General features: G+C 43.0%; 2 protein-coding genes across 3 annotated transcripts in view; one reads left to right on the top strand and one right to left on the bottom strand.

The window, feature by feature from the left end:
- arhgef7b (Rho guanine nucleotide exchange factor (GEF) 7b) overlaps window positions 1-12,855 on the bottom strand; it is a 24,603-nt gene extending 11,748 nt beyond the window's left edge. Inside the window, exons 1-3 of one of the 2 annotated variants that reach the window (XM_047576375.1) lie at window positions 12,551-12,855; window positions 3,437-3,888; window positions 2,361-2,444 (exon numbers count right to left, since the gene is read on the bottom strand). In XM_047576375.1, the coding sequence (XP_047432331.1) occupies window positions 2,361-2,444; window positions 3,437-3,601 (249 nt within the window). In that variant the 5' untranslated portion in view covers window positions 3,602-3,888; window positions 12,551-12,855. Of the gene's footprint in view, window positions 1-313; window positions 816-2,360; window positions 2,445-3,436; window positions 3,889-12,550 lie in introns of those variants that run through there. The other variant, XM_047576376.1, reaches the window with a different exon arrangement.
- LOC125000744 (protein-tyrosine kinase 2-beta-like) lies at window positions 7,560-18,267 on the top strand. The gene is made up of 30 exons (XM_047576374.1): window positions 7,560-7,820; window positions 7,936-8,253; window positions 8,472-8,650; window positions 8,732-8,819; window positions 8,898-8,977; window positions 9,061-9,123; window positions 9,423-9,477; window positions 9,563-9,703; window positions 9,808-9,879; window positions 9,967-10,068; window positions 10,157-10,274; window positions 10,354-10,393; window positions 10,600-10,631; window positions 10,718-10,765; window positions 11,084-11,184; window positions 11,293-11,374; window positions 12,888-12,988; window positions 13,108-13,223; window positions 13,944-14,047; window positions 14,126-14,215; window positions 14,348-14,552; window positions 14,655-14,760; window positions 14,925-14,969; window positions 15,295-15,414; window positions 15,516-15,548; window positions 15,710-15,740; window positions 15,868-15,908; window positions 16,000-16,134; window positions 16,743-16,823; window positions 17,191-18,267. Exons 2-30 carry the CDS (start codon window positions 8,047-8,049, stop codon window positions 17,431-17,433), a joined length of 2,859 nt encoding a protein of 952 aa, XP_047432330.1. The 5' UTR covers window positions 7,560-7,820; window positions 7,936-8,046; the 3' UTR covers window positions 17,434-18,267.

The following is an 18,267-nucleotide window of genomic DNA, read 5'->3' as shown; positions in this document are numbered from 1 at the left end:
TAACCTGGCTTGACTCACCGTTGTGCAAACCCAGACCCAACCCAAATCCCTGCATAGCAACACAGGTATTCTTAAGAAAGCACGCCCAGAACTACCAACTTCACACCTGACATGATTGAACCAAACAGCTATTTAGCAATTCCTATAGAGAAACATCATAGCGCCCTAATACAATCTATGATCATCATTATCAGATGTACCGTGCACCAGACGAGCACTGTAGCAGTAGTCACTATTAGTATCATATTTCTTATTTCAAAGATGATGAATGAAAACTGTTTGCAGTACAATCATCCTGAATATAACAACCTACCCATTCGCTGATATATTCCAGAGACGAAAAAGTCAAACCAGGACCGAAAACAGCTTACGTCGTCCTCTTGTTTCCATAACTACAAATGAAGCGCAGGCAGCATCGCAGGTAAGCTCCCCCCGCTGCTAAAGACGAAGGCAGACCACGGAGCACCATCCGCTCGGCTCAGAGGGTGATCGGGTGCGGCCTGACATCTCTCGAGGGCCAGCGCCCCTCCAAGGCGCCGAGGGCGGGCAGAGGCGGCCGCGGGCCAATCGCTCTCACCCTGGACGCAAACTTCTTGGGTCACTCCCCTCTGGCGGGAGGCTACGAGAACGGTTTCTTCCCATCTGTGACTGGACTCATAAGCGGGCAGGTCCTCGCACGCTGCGAGCTACTCGAACGCGAAGCCACACACACGGCCAGCGTGCGTTACATTAACACACATTTCCTGGATGATAGCCCGTACATCTTTTTACTTAATTAAATGCTCGGAGCACTGCGAAGATTTGCACACGATCTGTATGGTCTCTGTGCTATTTAAAACTAGACTTTTTAAATTTTCTTTAAATATTTTATATTTATCAATTAAATAGTAAAAATCCCTTTACATATGATAAACTGTAGGTTGCCAGGTTGTTAAAAAAAACAGCAACCACTTACCTGGATTGATATATATTATATATATCGACCAATATATCAAAAACTAATAATTATAACTAATAATACAAAAACTTAACTTGAAAGTGTAAAAGCTCCCTTTGCTAATACATTAGCAACACTAGCCTAGATACCTGTGCATTAGTCATCTTGATGGTGTTCAGATATTTGAATGGCTAAGAAGCATATATAGTCAGTTAAATGAATAAAAACAATGAAACCCATAAATTATCTATCTAATTATCAATTAATACGAAGATATCAATTTCCCATACAAGCTCTTGACGGGTTTTTGTCAAGTAACACATGCCTTATCTATCAAAATAAATGCTCATATTCCTCTGCATGTGTCACAAGTCTGTAAGTCTACTGGACTCCAAACCTACATTAAACTTCTTTCGTCATGACCAGATATGTGGGCTACTGTCGAGTGTTTTAGTTATTACATATTCTGCTGATTAATTATACTGCGTTATCCTTTATTCAAGACACTTGACAGCAGGACAGTCTCCCCCTATAACTTTTGCTATGACTAAAGAAGATCCTCCGTATCTTCCTCCGTATCACACTTGAAAGTAGGACAGAGACTATAGGTTATAAAAGAAGGAAAATAATAATAATAGAAAAACATGTTGTTGTTTCTGCATCTTAGTGTATCAACAGCATAGCAATAATGTGTTTAACCTTATTTTTCCTAACACTTTGTGTAAAAACCCCGGTAGATCTCTGCAGTCATATCACAGTCTGTGTGAGGAATTGGCAGTTGCAGCAGTCAGGGTGCTGCCAACAGCATCAACCACTCGGTAGTGGAGCAGATTTCACATAATGACATCATTGATAGTTTGCATCAAGGAAGACCAGAAAGGTACAGGATTTTTTCTGGTTTACTGTTCTAAGTGCAATAGTGAAAAAATATGGGATTTGTGCTACTTTAAATATAACATATTATTTACACATTTATAAGTTATTTGTAATGTTTTTATTTTTTATATTCATTGTTAATGTTATTGTTGCTCTCTGCTCTAAATACATTTTGTATTTGAATTATTGTTTAAAAAAAAAAAAACGGGGGGGTAGGGGGGGTCATTTCGCCCAGGGCGCATTTCTAGCTAGAACCGCCACTGGTGATGAGGTGTAATCGACCGTAGTTACGTTGATCCGCCTTCACAGGATCAAGCAAGGGGCACACACTTCCTGGTGGGGATACTAACATTGGCATTACACCGTTACAAGAGCAAAGGGTGAAGACTTTAAAGGGATGAAGTCGTTGCGGTTAAATAGTTGGACGCACGGGTTTAAAAGAACAAAATTGGCTTCAATCGATAAATATGTCTGAGTAGACAAAGAGCCACCTGTTCTCCAACTGTGGAAGTGCATTAACAAATCCATAAGAGATGCGTTCACTCACCTCCACACCGAAAGCTCCACAGCCTTTAATGAACTCCGTAATGTTCCTCTGACGCTCGCTCTCGTTCCTCGGTTCTTGGAAAAACTAAACACAGAAAGTGACATCAAGTTAGCTCCAGGTGGTCCTCGATCGAAATACCGGTTAATTGGTTTTGTTTACGTTTTTTTTCCCCCCCGTTCGAAAACAAATCTTATTTCCAGGAGGCGTCCTTGCTGCTTTCCAGGATCAAGTGCGCTAACGAGCCGAGCGTCCGCTTTGAGCTGTCAAAATAAAGCGTCCGCTGAGAGACGTTTTCAGAAGTGTGTTTTAAATTTGGATGTTTTTAAAAAACAAACAATGGCGTTATTTTACTGCTGTGGGTAGTTTGACGCCAAATGATCATAACTTAGCGTATCTTTACTTTTCCGGTTATCTCCTGGATCTTTTATTTTGTCATTTTCCCCCTCGCGTCTATTCGTTTTCAACGTACCAGAAGCTACTTTGAAACAGGTTGGATAAGCCCAAGGAGGATGTGACGCTCACAGGTTCATAGTCCATTGTTTAAGTATGCGTGCGTGTTTGTGTGTTTCTGACACATAAAGACAGATATTGGCATTTAAAACTTCAAATTAAAGGCATGCGTCGCTTGATCCCAGCTTGAACGAGGCATGCGTAAATCTGCGCAGGTGTCTAAAAAAAAGGGCCTGTGTCATTAGGCTGCATTTGATAACAGATAAATAAAAGGGAATAAATAAAAGGGAATGCAAAAGAGAGATAAAACCATACAGCAAAATTTAAAAAGGAAAGGAAAATATATTAGATATATACTCCAGGGGGCTGTGGCTATAATTGGCATCATACAAGTATAAAGAGTTCAACAGCAAGAACAAATCCCTTAATATTGTCCTATAATTTATGTAGCCTATAGATATGCTATTGGCAATTAACTTTTTCTCTAGAAAGCCTAAATTCCATAGGAGCAAACGGGGTTTATTTGTTTTGCTCCATTGTTTTATTTACTATATTGAATCTATTGCATCAGGTTTATTTATAGTGTCTTAATTCTGTCATAGTCTTGGAGCCCCGCATCCACTTACTTTGTCCACCGTCCCGGGTCTGAGTCGCTCCAGCAGCCTGCACAGGACCACTCCATCCTGCAGAGAGGTCTGGAGAAAAGCCTCCGGATCCGAGATGCTTTTCTTGGGAGAGTCCAGGACCCCCAGCGTTATGAGCCATGTTACCGTCTGTTCGGCCGAATTCATGTTATAAATTAGCAGCAGCAGCAGCAGCAGCACTCTCCCCTGGAGCTACCCTACTTGTGGTTCGTCTAAAATGAGAAAGCAGACCCAGCCCCGCCTCGTTTGAAACCTTGGCTGGATCTTCGGGCTGTTTTCCGGCATGGAAAAAATAAATAAAAGTGGAAGTGGGGAATTAGAGGTTTCCTTCCTCTCTCTCTCTCTCCTTCTCTCTCTCTCTTTCTCTCTGTCAGCGCTGGCATCACCTCTGCTCGTGCACAACTGTAGCGGCAACACCAGAGTGAAGACAGGTGCTGTAAGAAACAACTTCCTGTTATACATTTCAAAGTAAGAGAGCATCGCTAGCCATAGACGTTTCTTCACGTGCTCGAAATCAATAAATCAGATTAAGCAGAAGTGACACAACCAGAAAGCACGTGGCATTTTTTTAAAAAGTACTTTAAATACATTTAATTTATTTTAAAGAGAAATCAACATCAGATTTAATTTTAACACTCATCATTTCCAAGTGCTTGGCTGTGGAGTAAAGTAGTAAATGGCCACAACTGTAAACACTTGTTGTTTAGTAATGACAGAAAAAGCGATTAATCTAAAAACATTACGTTTTCATTTTAGAACCAAACTCCTGGACTTCAGCGTTTATTTTTCAGTTCTTAGTTTTTTCTTTTATTTTGAAGGTCATATCGTCTCACTTCCGCTGTATCCTCCACTACTTTTGAAGCGTTTGACAGCGCGTACACAACGGGACTGTCCCATTGATGACTAACGGGCTAAGTGAAGAAAACGGAGCAGCTAAAGCAGCACTCATATTTAAAACATGTGTCTGCATTATAAACAGGGTAATGTTGCTCACTTAGAATATTTTATTCCCGTCTAGTCTAGTTTTATTCACGTAACGTATACATTTATACAACCGACCAAGAATAAGTAGAAGAAGTCTTAAAATGTGACAATTCAAAACAGTGACAGATTGGAACACGTTTTGATAATATAAATAACTTGTAAGGCTGCTCGGATAAAAAGCCACCATTGGACTTTAAATTTGCTTATAAACCCATTCAATGAAATATATCAATATAATATGTCATGCATCAATATATATAGAGAGATAACCTTATGCTTAACTGTGTCAAACTGGGTTCTATCGCCACCTATCGGAGAGTTTAGTTCATAGCTTTTGTTCATACCTACCTTTTTTGGGACACAATAACTCAATTAAAGGTCAATGCACTGCAATAACAACAGCAACTGTGTAATATGAAATTGTCATTATATGGTCACAAGCCTCATATGCAGCTATTTCCTTTCGGAGCCACACCCAGACATCACAAAATGTGTAATTCATGGCAAACACACACACACACACCTCTGCATTTGCTATTTTGGTTCTAAAAAAAAAAAAAGAACAGGATGCTCCAGTTTTACGATATGAAACTGTTTCAGCGTTTCTATTCTTCTTTACTGTTCTTTACTGGAAACTGGAAACATGGTGACATTAGTTCAACTCCTATACTGTGAGTGCGACTCGAGAAGGGTGTTTGATGAGCACGTCTGAAATTCGTGCTGCATTGAGAAAAAAAACTGGGCTGGGTTGTGGGTGTGAAGAATTTCATGCAGCAACAGGATGTCACACTAAGAATTCATAATGTATTGTGCACTTAATATGTTAAGTCTTTCAGCAAAACAAATTTCACTTTCACAGACTTCACTTTCTCATTTATGATGCCGTTGCTAAGTTGGTGATATTATTAATTATTTTTAATGTCCACGTTAGATTCTGAATGTTGTTTAACACTGCAGGGACTATCTGTGCCTAAGAAACGACTGGCACTGAGACAAATTTTACTTGGCACATTACCTTGGCATGGCATCTGCGTCTTAAACCAGCCAGACAGAATACACTTGAAAGGATTTAATTTACAAGCAGGTCGAGAGACTCAAGAAGAACAACATTATCAAAACACCAGAAAAGCATCATCCTAAGAAATAAAAAAAGTTACTAGTATTATAGTGCCAGCATACATGTTAGACAGTCATCAAAGAGCACAGGTGGAACATCCGTGACCAAATCCACACACTCAGTAAAACCAAACTGTGCTCACTGTCAACAACAAAGATAGAAAAAAGCCACGGAGGGGGTATTTTAAACCAGAGGGCTACAGAACTTTCCGCGTACAGTCTCACCACAGTGCACGTCTAGCTTTTGCTCATCACGTTCACTTTCATGGTGCAGCTTTGTATGTACAGAGTACAGGGCAGCGTATGGTGTAAGTTTCAAATCAAAGTACTAACATACTGAAGTCAAACAAGATTAAACAATAAAAAAAGTTTATAAAATATGTATTTAGAGCTCAGTCTACAGCCTCAAAAACTACTATTTAGGCTACATTTAAACATTGCAATACTTGCTAACATTAGCTGTTAAGTAGGCATTCTGTTTATCCAATTAATAAATCTTAAATTAGCATGTTAGCATACTAATATTTGTGAAACATCACCCGTTATGGTTCTAGAATAGGGTGACCAGACTCTTTTTGGATGACCTGTCCAAGCTAAAGCTCAAAGTCCTCAAAATTGTCCCCGATTTTAGGGTTTTACGAATGAGAAGACAAAAAATGCTGCTCGCAGACTACAACTATTTTGTTAGCCAGTTGCGCTGCTGTAGACTCCTTCACGGTTTGTAAACAATGTGGTGTTTTTTGAGGGGCGGGGCTTAACTGGAGGCAAAACATCTCAAACACTATAGCCTGTAAACAGCTGTTAGCATTTTTCAATGGACTGTTTTGACAAGAATGGACTTTCAGAGAATATACTAATACACTCACTCTCCGAAAAGTTGACTCTTGAATGATGGGACTACATTCACCGATCCCTACACACCCCACACTGGATGGACGATTTGACCAGAGAAGGACACAGAGACGACGAAGTCTGGTCTGTCTTTACCAAGTGAAGCCTCTCCAACAAAGATAATACAAGAAGTAACCACTGGAACCACTGTGGAGGGTAACGTAGCAAATGCAACTTCTGCTTGGACACCCCTGAAACATACAACTAATGTTGTGTTAGCTAGCGGTTAGCATTAGCATTAACATGTAACAAGAATCTCCTAATTAAGCATTAACTTAACGTATTTTCAGTCTAACCGGTAACCTCTCCAAGCTGAAACTGATGATGGATTACATATTAATCTTATCTGATAAGAAGTGTGCACGTTGATTGTCTCACTCCAATCCTTTCTTTTAATCTCCAAAGCCAAACCAAAGTTGTCTATGACTGGCAGTGTTTGTGTTTTTGGTTTTTCGGTTTTAGCACCAAGAAGTACAACAAGAGACATTTTCGTGGTTGAATGACAGTGTTAGCCTCAAGCTTCCTAGAGTTCTGCTTCCAGCTAACATCATGACACCACAAAAAAAACAGTGACGTGTAGTAAAGTCAAATAAAACAATGTTTAACAATGTCATAATGAAAAAAAATATATATACAAGAACAAAACGTAGCTAAAGCCGTGAAGCCTCACTTCGCCACAGCAACGTGAACGCTTCAATGCTAACAGTCACAATGCTAAGCTTCTGATATTTAGCAGTTGTCTGTCCTGTTCACTATATTAGATTAGTGTCAGTGTTAGAAAATCATTACTGCTGAAGTCATAAACAGATATTTTTTTTTTTTGGGACCACACTAGATGAAATGTCATAAAATATCACATCTAAATTTGAATTTTGACTTTTGACGTTGAAAATTCTGTGGAAAGTACACAAATAATGATTTCACTTTAACTATTAGTCTTAAATCACCAGTTCCACCTGTGCTGTGTATTTCTTCTTTAAAGCTGCGAGAGGAAATGACTGTACTGTGTGCCAGGTCACTTTTTTTTATCAGTATAGGGTTGTGGCCTCTTGGCAAGGTGCAGGTCTGTGCCATTGCATACAAGAGAGGGTGACACACGCAGCGGTTTCATCAGTCCTGTCATTTTTTCTGTAGCTGCTCTTCAACTTCCTTATTTGCCTGTGAGTACCGTTTCCTCTTTCGTTAGCTACATGACTCTACTTCTGCGCACAGATCCGGATAAGTTTTCTCTGTTAATCTGAGGCCAGGTGTTACAAATCGGCACTTTACAGTAAGTAATGTGAAAGAAGTGTGTCGCTGGGATTAGGTTTCAGTTTTTGAAACTTGTGGACAGGTTGAATCAGTGGAGCCGTGCGGCGAGGCTTTAGCACAACTGGTGAGTACAGACGAATTTCAGCAGAAGTCAGCCGCTGGCGCTACCGCCACATGAATGTTTCTTTCAGTCCGACATCGCGGTCGTGTTGATGTCCAAGTCTTTTGTGTGTCCCCAGCTTTAATGCAGCCCCTCACGGTAAGCGTGTGAGGCACACGGAAGCGTCAGCGTGAAACAGCGTCGGTCATGGGTGTCTTCATGTAGTAGAAGGGTGTGTGCTGAGCGTGCGATGTCGGGAGACACCAGCACCCTGTCCTGGAGGAGCGTGTCTTCCACCAGCCGGTCGAATTCGTTGGATATGCCGTCTCCCACGGCAACCGCTCCCGGGGACGGCATCCTCCCGGTGAAGATTATAAAAGTGTGTTTCCTTAGCAACAGCTCCAACTTGGGCAAGAACTTCAAATTGATCCGCTGCGAGGAGGAATGGACTGTTAAGGTACACTCTGCTGTTTTCTTTTCTATTGACTCTTGTTTTCTGCCGCGTCTTCCTGCGTAATGTGGTAGTCTGCTGAACTTTCTTGAACTGCACTCTTTGAAAGTAATAAAACAAGGAAGTACACGCATTCTTTGATAAAATTTACTTTTACTGAGCCGTTTCCTAATGCTGCGTGGCAAACTGTGAACATTTCGCCTGTGCGCTTACGACCACCGCAGACCGTCATCAACATGGTGCTGTCCAGCGGCTGCGTGGGTCCAGACATAAAACACAACCTCTGCTACGCCCTCCTCCTCAAACACCTCAAGTCCGCCGAGATGCACTGGCTGCACCCGGACCTGACGGTGTCCGAACTCACCCAGCGCTACGAGCAGCAGCACCTCGAGGCTGAGTGGAGGTCGGTTTCTTTGGTTTGGTTCTGGACGCTGATCTGCAAAAGACTTGGGAAAGACGACTAATCTGATGATTGTTTGTCCAGATACGACCTGAGGATAAGATACATCCCGCCGGATTTCATGGAGAAACTGAAGGACGACAGAACCACGATGCTTTACTTCTACCTGCAGGTCAGGCTCGGCACCTTTACGAGAACCGGCTCTAGGTTCAGATGAAGGCAACAGAGGTGTGCTTGTGTTTATCCGCAGATACGAAGCGATTACATGCAGCAGTACGCCGCCAAAGTCAGCGACGGGATGGCTCTGCAGCTGGGTTGTCTGGAAATAAGGTACAACTTTCGCCGATTGCCGAAATGAGACGGGACGTCGGTTGTTTTCATGAAAAGTCAAAGTTCTGTCGTTGTGGTTGCAGGAGATTCTACAAAGACATGAATCCGAACGGGCTGGAGAAAAAGTCCAACTTCGAGTTACTGGAGTAAGTGTCTTCTTCGGCTCGAGCGTATTGCAAATATATTGTGACATTGTTAGAGCTTGAGCTTTGTCACCACACTTGTGTGCACTTAAACCTTATTTCGAAGCCCTGGCCACAAAGAGAAAACCCACACTTAGCATCAGGTGGCCTCATGTGTATGAAGAGAACGAGCACTATGGGCTGTGGTTACCATGAACACCTACATGCTCTTTAAATACATATTCAAAGGGGGTTATTTTCTACATAGAAATGTTATTCTTGTGCCATTATGGCGGTTTGACCGTGTTCCGTTCCTCCCGTAGGAAGGACGTTGGTCTTGATCTGTTCTTTCCCAAAGAGCTCATCGACAGCATGAAGGTAAAGGACGAAAACGACTGCGCAAACCGTCTGTGCAAAGGAATTTTCAATGACTCTCGTTTTTCTTTTTGTTTTTTCGCTCCAGCCCAAGCAGCTACGCCGGCTGATCCAGCAGACGTTTCAGGGCTACTCGACTCTGAAGCAGGACGAGTGCATGCTCAGGTTCTTCACCACTCTGGCTCAGTGCTACACCTACACGCAGGAGCGGTTCGCCTGCAAGCTAGTGGTGAGGGTTCAAGAGAACAGACGGCTCGTCTTCTTAGATTCCTACACGACAAATAAATAACCGTAACGGGCGCAAATTTGCTTGCACGTTTCTCTCGTTTATAGCACAGCTGGAACCTAACAATAGACTTGGTGATCGGCCCTGACGGCATCAGCCAGCAAACTGAGAACTCGAAGGTGAGATTGAAGTGTCACTCACGGTCAAATTTAGTCATTTGCTTCTTCACCCAGCGTTTTGAACTATCACCTTGTCTCTACTTGCAGCCCATCTGTCTGGCCACCTTCTCTCAGGTCCGCAGCATCTCCTGCTCTGCAGAAAGCGACGGCCAAGCTCTGCTCACCGTGCACATAGAAGGAGCCAAACTGGTAACTCGCCGGCATTCACATGTCTACGACCTTTTTTTAGCTTTCTATAGCTGAAGCTGTTTAATGTGTTCTATCTCATACCCTGCAGCCGCTCTCAGTCAACACCTCCTCCTTGGCCGTGGCAGAAAACATGGCCGACCTGATCGACGGCTACTGTCGACTGCTGGTCAAAGCTGAGCGTTCGCTCATCATCAGGGCCAGCAAAGGTACGGCAAAACGTTCCACTCGCTCAGCTCGAACGTGGAAACCTCCGCGGCGAAGCCTAACCACGTGTGATTCTTACAGGTAGAGACCAGAAGCTGAAGCTTCCCGACATCCCGAAAAGGTGAGAGCGATGAACGGCATTGGAAAGTCGTATCTCTTGAACGATGTGCAAAGATAACGCACGCTTTTTTTAAAAAAAAATTCCCGGCACACTGATAATGTGGTGGAACCATGTGGGAGTAGACTAGTTCTGTTTTGACACACATGTTTAAGTAAAGCGGGTACAAGTTGATTTGTGGTTAAAAAAATTGTTGTTCTTTCTTACAGTGGTGGTTCCAAGCCTCGTGACAGAGGAATGAGTAAGTGCAAGTACTTATTCACAAATTCCACAGCTTTACATACTCCACACATCTGGCTTCCTTTCAACATTTTTCTTCAACTTCAGGTTCAGATATTTATGCCGAGATTCCAGAAGACGGAGCAGACCCTGGTGGTGAGTAGCACTATATCAAAAAAATCTGTCATCACTTCTTCCTCTTTGAGAAAGAAGCGTTTTGAAAAAATCGTTACAAAACTTGGAATATTTACAATGGACGGAAGCAGAGGGGGGAAAACTTCCAAATTTACCGCAAGAATGTTCTGCAACACAAAAAAAAATGAGATGTTGAATGTACCCGGTTGTAATTAGTGTTGCTGCATCTGTGCAAAGTTAATTTACACCTAAAGCCCCCACACCGCATTACACTCCACTCATAGCTTCACTGGAACAATTTAATATCATGACCTTTTTTTTTAACCCTTGCTTCTTCAGGTTCAGATAAGCACATGATCTCCCGGAAGGACGTCGTCGTGGGTCGGATCCTGGGCGAGGGCTTCTTCGGAGAGGTTAACGAGGGCGTTTATAAAAGCCCGGTGAGTCGAGATAAGGACGAGCACAACCCGCATGTTCGCGCTTGAAGTGCAGTATCACGGAAAATGTAAAGCGTGTGTGTGTGTGTGTGTGTGTGTGTGTGTGTGTAGACAGGTGAGAGGGTTCGTGTCGCCATCAAAACATGCAAGGACAGCTCAGCTGACGTGAAAGAGAAGTTTCTCAGTGAAGCCAGTGAGTATGTCTCTGTTGCAGTGATTACTTCCTTTCGAAGCATTTTCCGTTACCTCCTCCCCAGCTGAGGACATCGGTGTGGAGTTAAAAACTCCACACCGATGTCCTCAGCTGGGGAGGAGTTGACTTCCCGTGAAAACGAACGTGACTGGTCATTCCTTGAGTGTGAAACGGAAGCGAGCAAAGTGTGGGGTGCGTGTTGCACATTTCACCAGCCAGAAGACTGCTGTCGCGACTTCCTGTAGCCTGCTTGTGGCTTCGTGCTGCAGCACTGGCTGGTGGCTGTGGTAGTCTGGAGGTCACAGCGTTCAGCGCAGAACGCCGCGTGAGATCGACGTCAAACTGATGAGTCTGACGATTTCCAATTCAGGAAAGGATGTAAGCTGATTGAAAATACATTTTGTGCAGATTTGTGGTGTGGAGCCGCAGAAACAGCCTAGGCGCTAAACTTTTGCCTCTCATAAAAGCAACAGACAAAGTGTAACCACACAATTTAGCGACGTGCAAGCAAGTGATTTCACATGAGTTCGCATTCATAGTAGCAGCTTTCATTTGAGTTACGATGAAGCCTGCAAGCAACTCTGAGGTGCATCTGTGGACATAATTCACGTAATCGATGGTTTGGTGCATGTTCCACATTTATTGGGATGTGTTACACCTTTCTGTTTTAAGCTAGCAGATTTAAAGTGGGGATTTTTTATTATTATTATTGTTGTTTTTAAAGATAACTGTTACCAAGAAGTTTGCTTCTATTAGTGCAGATTTAACAGTCTCATATTGTGTAAAATTCACTTTATAAAGGTTTTCTACCAGCAATATGTGTCCCCATAGCCTGTGTAAGAGGCCCCAGAAGTGATAAAATTATGACACTTGTTCCACTTTTTAGCCAATGTGTTTTCCCTTCTTGACGTCATGCGGGGAAATAACCACTACCACCAGCCGGTAGTGGATGCTGCCTCTGACCCGCCCCCTAAAATAACCAAGTGGCCGCCATTTTTTCTCCTTGTAAACACACGTAGCGAAGGTACGCGCAAAGCCGTAGCTCTGTTGTTGGCTGCATCAACAAACCGTAACAATTACGTTTACAGTTAGCAGAAGCTAGCATTACCTACATGGCAGTAACTGTAACAACACCTACGAATAAACATATACAGACGCACAATATTTTTAACTAACCATTTAGAAACGTCCTGCTGCAGAGTCTGAACTTCTCCTTTTGGGTCAGATTCTGGTTCAAACTGGTAACGTTGAAAGACAGCGTGTCCACCAGCCATAGTCGTAAATCCACCGTAAACATTAGCACATGGTAACGCCAGGGAAGGCCGCATCCTCTCCCCGAGAAGGGCGTGGAGTAGGCGTGGCCAGACACTGCTCATTAGCATTTAAAGGTACAGACACAGAAGCAGCCCCACTTTGAAAACAATGATGTTGGACCTCTGACGCTTATGAAATTGTTGGGAAAATCAATAATAAAGTGGTGGCAGTTATTTTCTAAAAATGTGATCTGTTACAGGCTTGATGAAAAATCTGGATCACCCCCACATCGTGCGTCTGGTCGGAGTCATCGAGGCCGATCCCGTCTGGATCGTCATGGAGCTCTACGAACACGGAGAGGCGAGTTTTTTTATGTGTCAAAACATTTCGACTCATCGTGGTTCATTTTGGATGACTTTGAAAGAAACCTGCGCTGCATCCTGTAATAAGTACTCTGTTATTTTATTTCCCCCTGACAGCTGGGGAACTATCTCATTGAGCAGCAGCACATCCTGACGACAGTGACGTTAATCCTGTACTGTGTGCAAATCTGCAAAGCCTTGGCTTACCTGGAAGGTCTCAATATGGTGCACAGGTAACCCTACTTCATGTATTTATATTCGAGGTTCACCCAGCTAAATGATGGAATAGATCCCTATCTGCGTTTCCATTCATTTTTCAGTAAAAGCCTGTTTCCATAGACCCGTTCATGCTTTACGTCACTGTGACGTCACAATGTTAGCTGGAGGCAAAACAGAGGGAAGCTCGAGGCAAGCACTGTCACTTTCAACCTGTATTTTTGTCTGCTTAAAGCAAAAAAATCCAACACACTAACTTGAGGCTTTATCACATATTAGCCGCTGCCAGTTGTAGACAATTGTGGTTTGGTTTGGCGATTAAAAGACAGGATTGGAGTGAGTCAGTCATCAACAGGCACACTTCATATCAGATAAGATCATGTAATGTGTCATCACTTTCAACCTGGATGATGTGATGGGTTAGACTAAATCATGACTGACATTATGTTAAGCTAATCACTGTTTAGAGGATTCTTGTTACATGTTAATGCTAATGCTAAAGACAGACCAGACTTCGTCCCCTCTGTGTCCTCCTTTGAAATAGTCCATCCAGTCACTGAGAGTGTAGGGGCGATATCCCACAATTCTCTTAAATTCTTGGCCCATGAGACTTCACTTTGAGGAAATGGGCTTGGTCACACTGTAACCACTGTTCTGATTATATTTCCGAATGATCTGATGTGATTATCTGTGTGATCATCCCTGAGTTACTTCTGTCTTATCTCTGTGCAATGTAGAGATATAGCCGTTAGGAATGTTTTGGTGGCATCCCCCACGTGCGTCAAGCTTGGAGACTTCGGCCTGTCTCGCTACATTGATGAACACGATGAGTATTATAAAGGTGCGCGCACGCACATTCTCACGTCCTCTCACACTTAGCAAAACTTGTCTTTTTTTTCACCTTCTATTTTTTGTACAGCCTCTGTTACTAGATTACCGATCAAATGGATGGCGCCGGAATCCATCAACTTCAGACGCTTCACCACGTCCAGTGATGTCTGGATGTTTGGTATGAAAACTCGTTCATCTTCTTTCCACACATGCAGTCAGATTATTCTTTTTTTTTTTTCTGCCAGGAACAGGAAACAAAAGTATCGCTATCACAAGTCATATCTGTGCCATATCACGTGTGTTCACCCAGGTGTGTGTGTGTGGGAGGTCTTCTCAATGGCCCAGCAGCCGTTCTTCTGGATGGAGAACGGGCAGGTGATCAACCAGCTGGAGTCCGGAGTCCGTCTCCACAAACCAGAGCTCTGCCCGCCAACCATCTACTCCCTCCTCACCCGCTGCTGGGCCTACGAGCCGCAAGCCCGCCCCACCTTCGTCCAGCTGGTGTGCTCCCTCAGGTACATGCACTTGCAGTCACGACTTATCCCACTTAGCATTCCCTGTCCCGCGAGGACTTGCCGGGGTCCGTAACTGACTCTCCGCGTTCGTGCGTTTCACAGCGAGATCCACAGGATGGAGCAGGATCAGGAGCAGGATATGAGGCGGGACAGGTCACGCTCCATCCCGTCGCTAATTGATCCAATCCAGGCGGAGCCTCCACCCAAAGTACGACACACACACTCAGCACGTTAGAGTCTGAACTGTTAACTTTAATGAACTTCCTGCTTAGGTTTCCTGCACATCTTCAACCACATCAGAGGCTTCTGCTTTAATCTCAGATGAGACGTTTAAACACTGACTAACCTTTAATAATTTCTCTCTGTCAACAGCCATCCAGATTAGGCAACACTCTACCTCGGGCTACACATATAAAGGTATCCAAACACACATACGCTATCCACAATACACTATATATACAATATGATAAACTACAATGTACTCACACATTTAATAATCTATTTTTATTGAGCCAAATCTGTCAAAGAACTGATGGTACATACCAACCCACAAGAGGAGTTTGTCTGCAATGTGGGCAAACCTCAACCTCAACACAAAAAAAAACGATGATAGAGTTTGCATACAAATGAATTCCTTAGAAACTGAGCAAAAAGCTGCACAAAGCCAAAAAAACAAAACATTTGATGTAATTTCTAAAGTGTGGAAATAGCTGCGTTTTAAATGGCGCGCGTGTCGTTGCAGCCGCGAGACCCGGACAACCGGCCGCCATGGGAGAAAGAGAGGATGGAGGAAACTTTGCAAAGGCAAAGGAGAGAGATGTTGATGGATAAGCAGTGGCTGGAGAAAGAGGAGAGACAACTGGTGAGACAATCGGTGATCTAATGATGTAACAGACGTTCGTCACACTTACACGTCTCACCGGAGCTTTATTTAAAGACTACAAATGATGTGTTTATTTGTAGGACCCCGTTGTGCGACAGGATTCACAACCCAAGGTATGTCACTCCTCGAGGGCACCTGGAAATATACTGCATGTGTGTGTGGTCTAACCGATTCAGGTTTCACTTCAGCATTTTATCACTTTAAATAATAAAACACGTGCACATCAACTAAAACAAAAGCCTCAACCATCAAATGTCTTTCCTTTTCCGGTTAGTTGAAGCTTCCAGAAAAGAAACATGAAAATGGTGAGTTCAAGATATTTTGGTAAGCTTCTTGAATGTAGTTACTGAGAAAAGTGCAAATGCTTAGCATAACACAGACCTATACTGCAAGATGATGCACTGCCTGAATAGATCCTCTCGTGTGTTTCAGATCCTCCAGAGAAACCGCCAATGCCTCCCTCAGTCACAAAGGTATAACTCCTTTATAGTAAGATTCAGTAAAGTGTTTTTAATCGTAAAAATTATATTAAATATTAAATTTGGTGACTAAAATGCGCCCTAGCCTCGACCCACTGCGGAGCTGGACCGATCAGGTGATGACGTTTACACGGGCGTCATGGCGATGGTGAAGCAGGTGGTCCAGCTGAAGAACGATATCAACACACTCCCGGCCTCAGAGTATCCCAACGCTGTCAAGGTAGGTCCATCGCATTAATACGGTCTGTGAGGTAAACTGCATGAAATGGGTTTACGGCTGAGGTTTTCAACATGGGGTCCGCGACCCCTAAGGGGTCCGCAGAAGTACCGCAGGGAGGTCGCAAAATCTTTGGTTGATTAGAGTTTTTTATTTATTTATTTTTTTAATTTTCCCCCACAAATTTAAATTTTTAGTACAGGGATAAATGGAGGCAGAAGACGTCATCTTTCTTTCAGCACTTCACTTATTCAGCGATACAGGAGCTGCCTCACTAGACCCCTATTCACTGATGCGCCAATCACGAGGCTGCATGTTACACACTTTATTTGTCAGGTTACCCCCGTCTTCTCGGTCCCCAGGTGAATTCTAGAAGCATGTTGCAATATTATCAGAAGAGAAGCTAACAGCACAGCTAGCTCCCATCAACATCCATTCATCCAATAATATGTGAACCTGTGTAATACTTGAATAGCCTAATATTGAATGCAGAACGATAATAATAATGTGTAAAAAGGTGTAATACACCTGGTTTGAGGGCTTGTGAGCAGGAGGTGGCACTGTTGTGTCAGTTCCAGCTGATTTTTTCCATTTTTTCCATGCACCTTCAGGCAGTGGGCATCAATCTACGTAGCCTGATCCAAAGCGTCGATGAGATCCTGCCCTCCCTGCACAGCTCCGTCTCCACAGAGGTAGGCGTTGATGAAGCGTTGATGAGTCTGGAAATGGCACCGTTATATGTAAAACCATACTGTATCTGGTAGTTTGCAGAGTATAGCAACAAAAATTTTGCATGGTATCTTTCTCATTTTTGACGCGTTCATTTGCATTTTCACACTGTTTTTCTTACTGCTCTTTCCAACTTCCTTTTTTCTCTCTTGTCGTTTTGCAAGAAAGAAAAAATGACTTTCAGGAACTTGCAGACATGAATATCAGTTTCAATTTAAGTAGCGCTGTCACAGAAATTATTCATCTATGCGTAATTATGTTAATTCCAACCAAATTTAGGAACAGCTCGAGCAAACCGCGTCATGTGATCTCCTCTCCTTTCCACCTCAGATCGAGGGCACTAAGAAACTGCTGAACAAGGATTTGGGGGAGCTGATCAACAAGATGAGGCTGGCCCAGCAGAACTCCATAACCTCGCTGAAGGAGGAGTGCCAGCGGCAGATGCTGGCAGCCGCTCACACGCTGGCGCTCGACTCCAAGAACCTGTTGGACGCCGTGGATCAGGCTCGGGTCAGAGCCAACCTGGCCAAGCCCAAACCGGACTCGCAAGAGGTGGAAGATTCAGTCGAGTGATTGCTGTCGATCAAATGTGTTGAGTTATGAGGGCGCGAGTTTGCCCTGGAAGGACATTGCTGTAGGATTCAAATGAAAGAAATCATAATATATTTGTAGATGTGATTGAGCCATGATAAAGGGAACTTAGGGAAACTGTGTTTCTTCTGTTTTCTTTTTGTTTGTTTTTTTACTATTAAAGACTGATAGATGCACCCCCTGTGTTGTTTTTCACCGGCCTGAAGCGAAACAGAAAGAAATACATTCTATTTACGGTGTAAAAGCTCTGATGAAACTTCTCAGAAGTTGGCACGACAGCACGTGCATTTGACCCTCAGGTTGCCGCTTTTCGCCAATCTTGCACTGTTGGCGATGACCCTGTAACATAACACAAAAACACTGACGTCCAAGCAAGATGTGAAAGGAAGAGCGTTGGCAGCAAACGCTCATTTAATTCTGTTTTTTGGGAATATCTGTCATCTGTCAATGTATCTGTCTAGCATTTATGCGGACATCTTTGGTATTTGTTTGTGTTTCTTCTTAAAGAGTCCTGCCAAGGATAACATTTTTAAGTGAACATATACCTCACAGTTCTTCAAGAACATATGGGAGTTCTGTCAAAATAAATACCCAATTACCTCGGGTGAGTTATGCAATGAAGTTATGCAAAGAAAACATCACTTTGATAACAATCGAAGTAAAGTAGACAGTTTTTCCTGTGTCTTGTGAGAGTTCCTTGTATTTACCTGATCTGCCCTTGCTTTCATTTCTTTGTTTCGTTAAATGCATTAAAGTTACACTTTATTTCATACATGTAAAAATAAAAAATAGCAAAATAAAGAAACATCGATATAA

Source organism: Mugil cephalus, chromosome 23 (assembly GCF_022458985.1).
Source record: "Mugil cephalus isolate CIBA_MC_2020 chromosome 23, CIBA_Mcephalus_1.1, whole genome shotgun sequence".
Classification (NCBI taxonomy): domain Eukaryota; kingdom Metazoa; phylum Chordata; class Actinopteri; order Mugiliformes; family Mugilidae; genus Mugil; species Mugil cephalus.
This window is presented reverse-complemented; position numbering and strand designations above follow the sequence as displayed.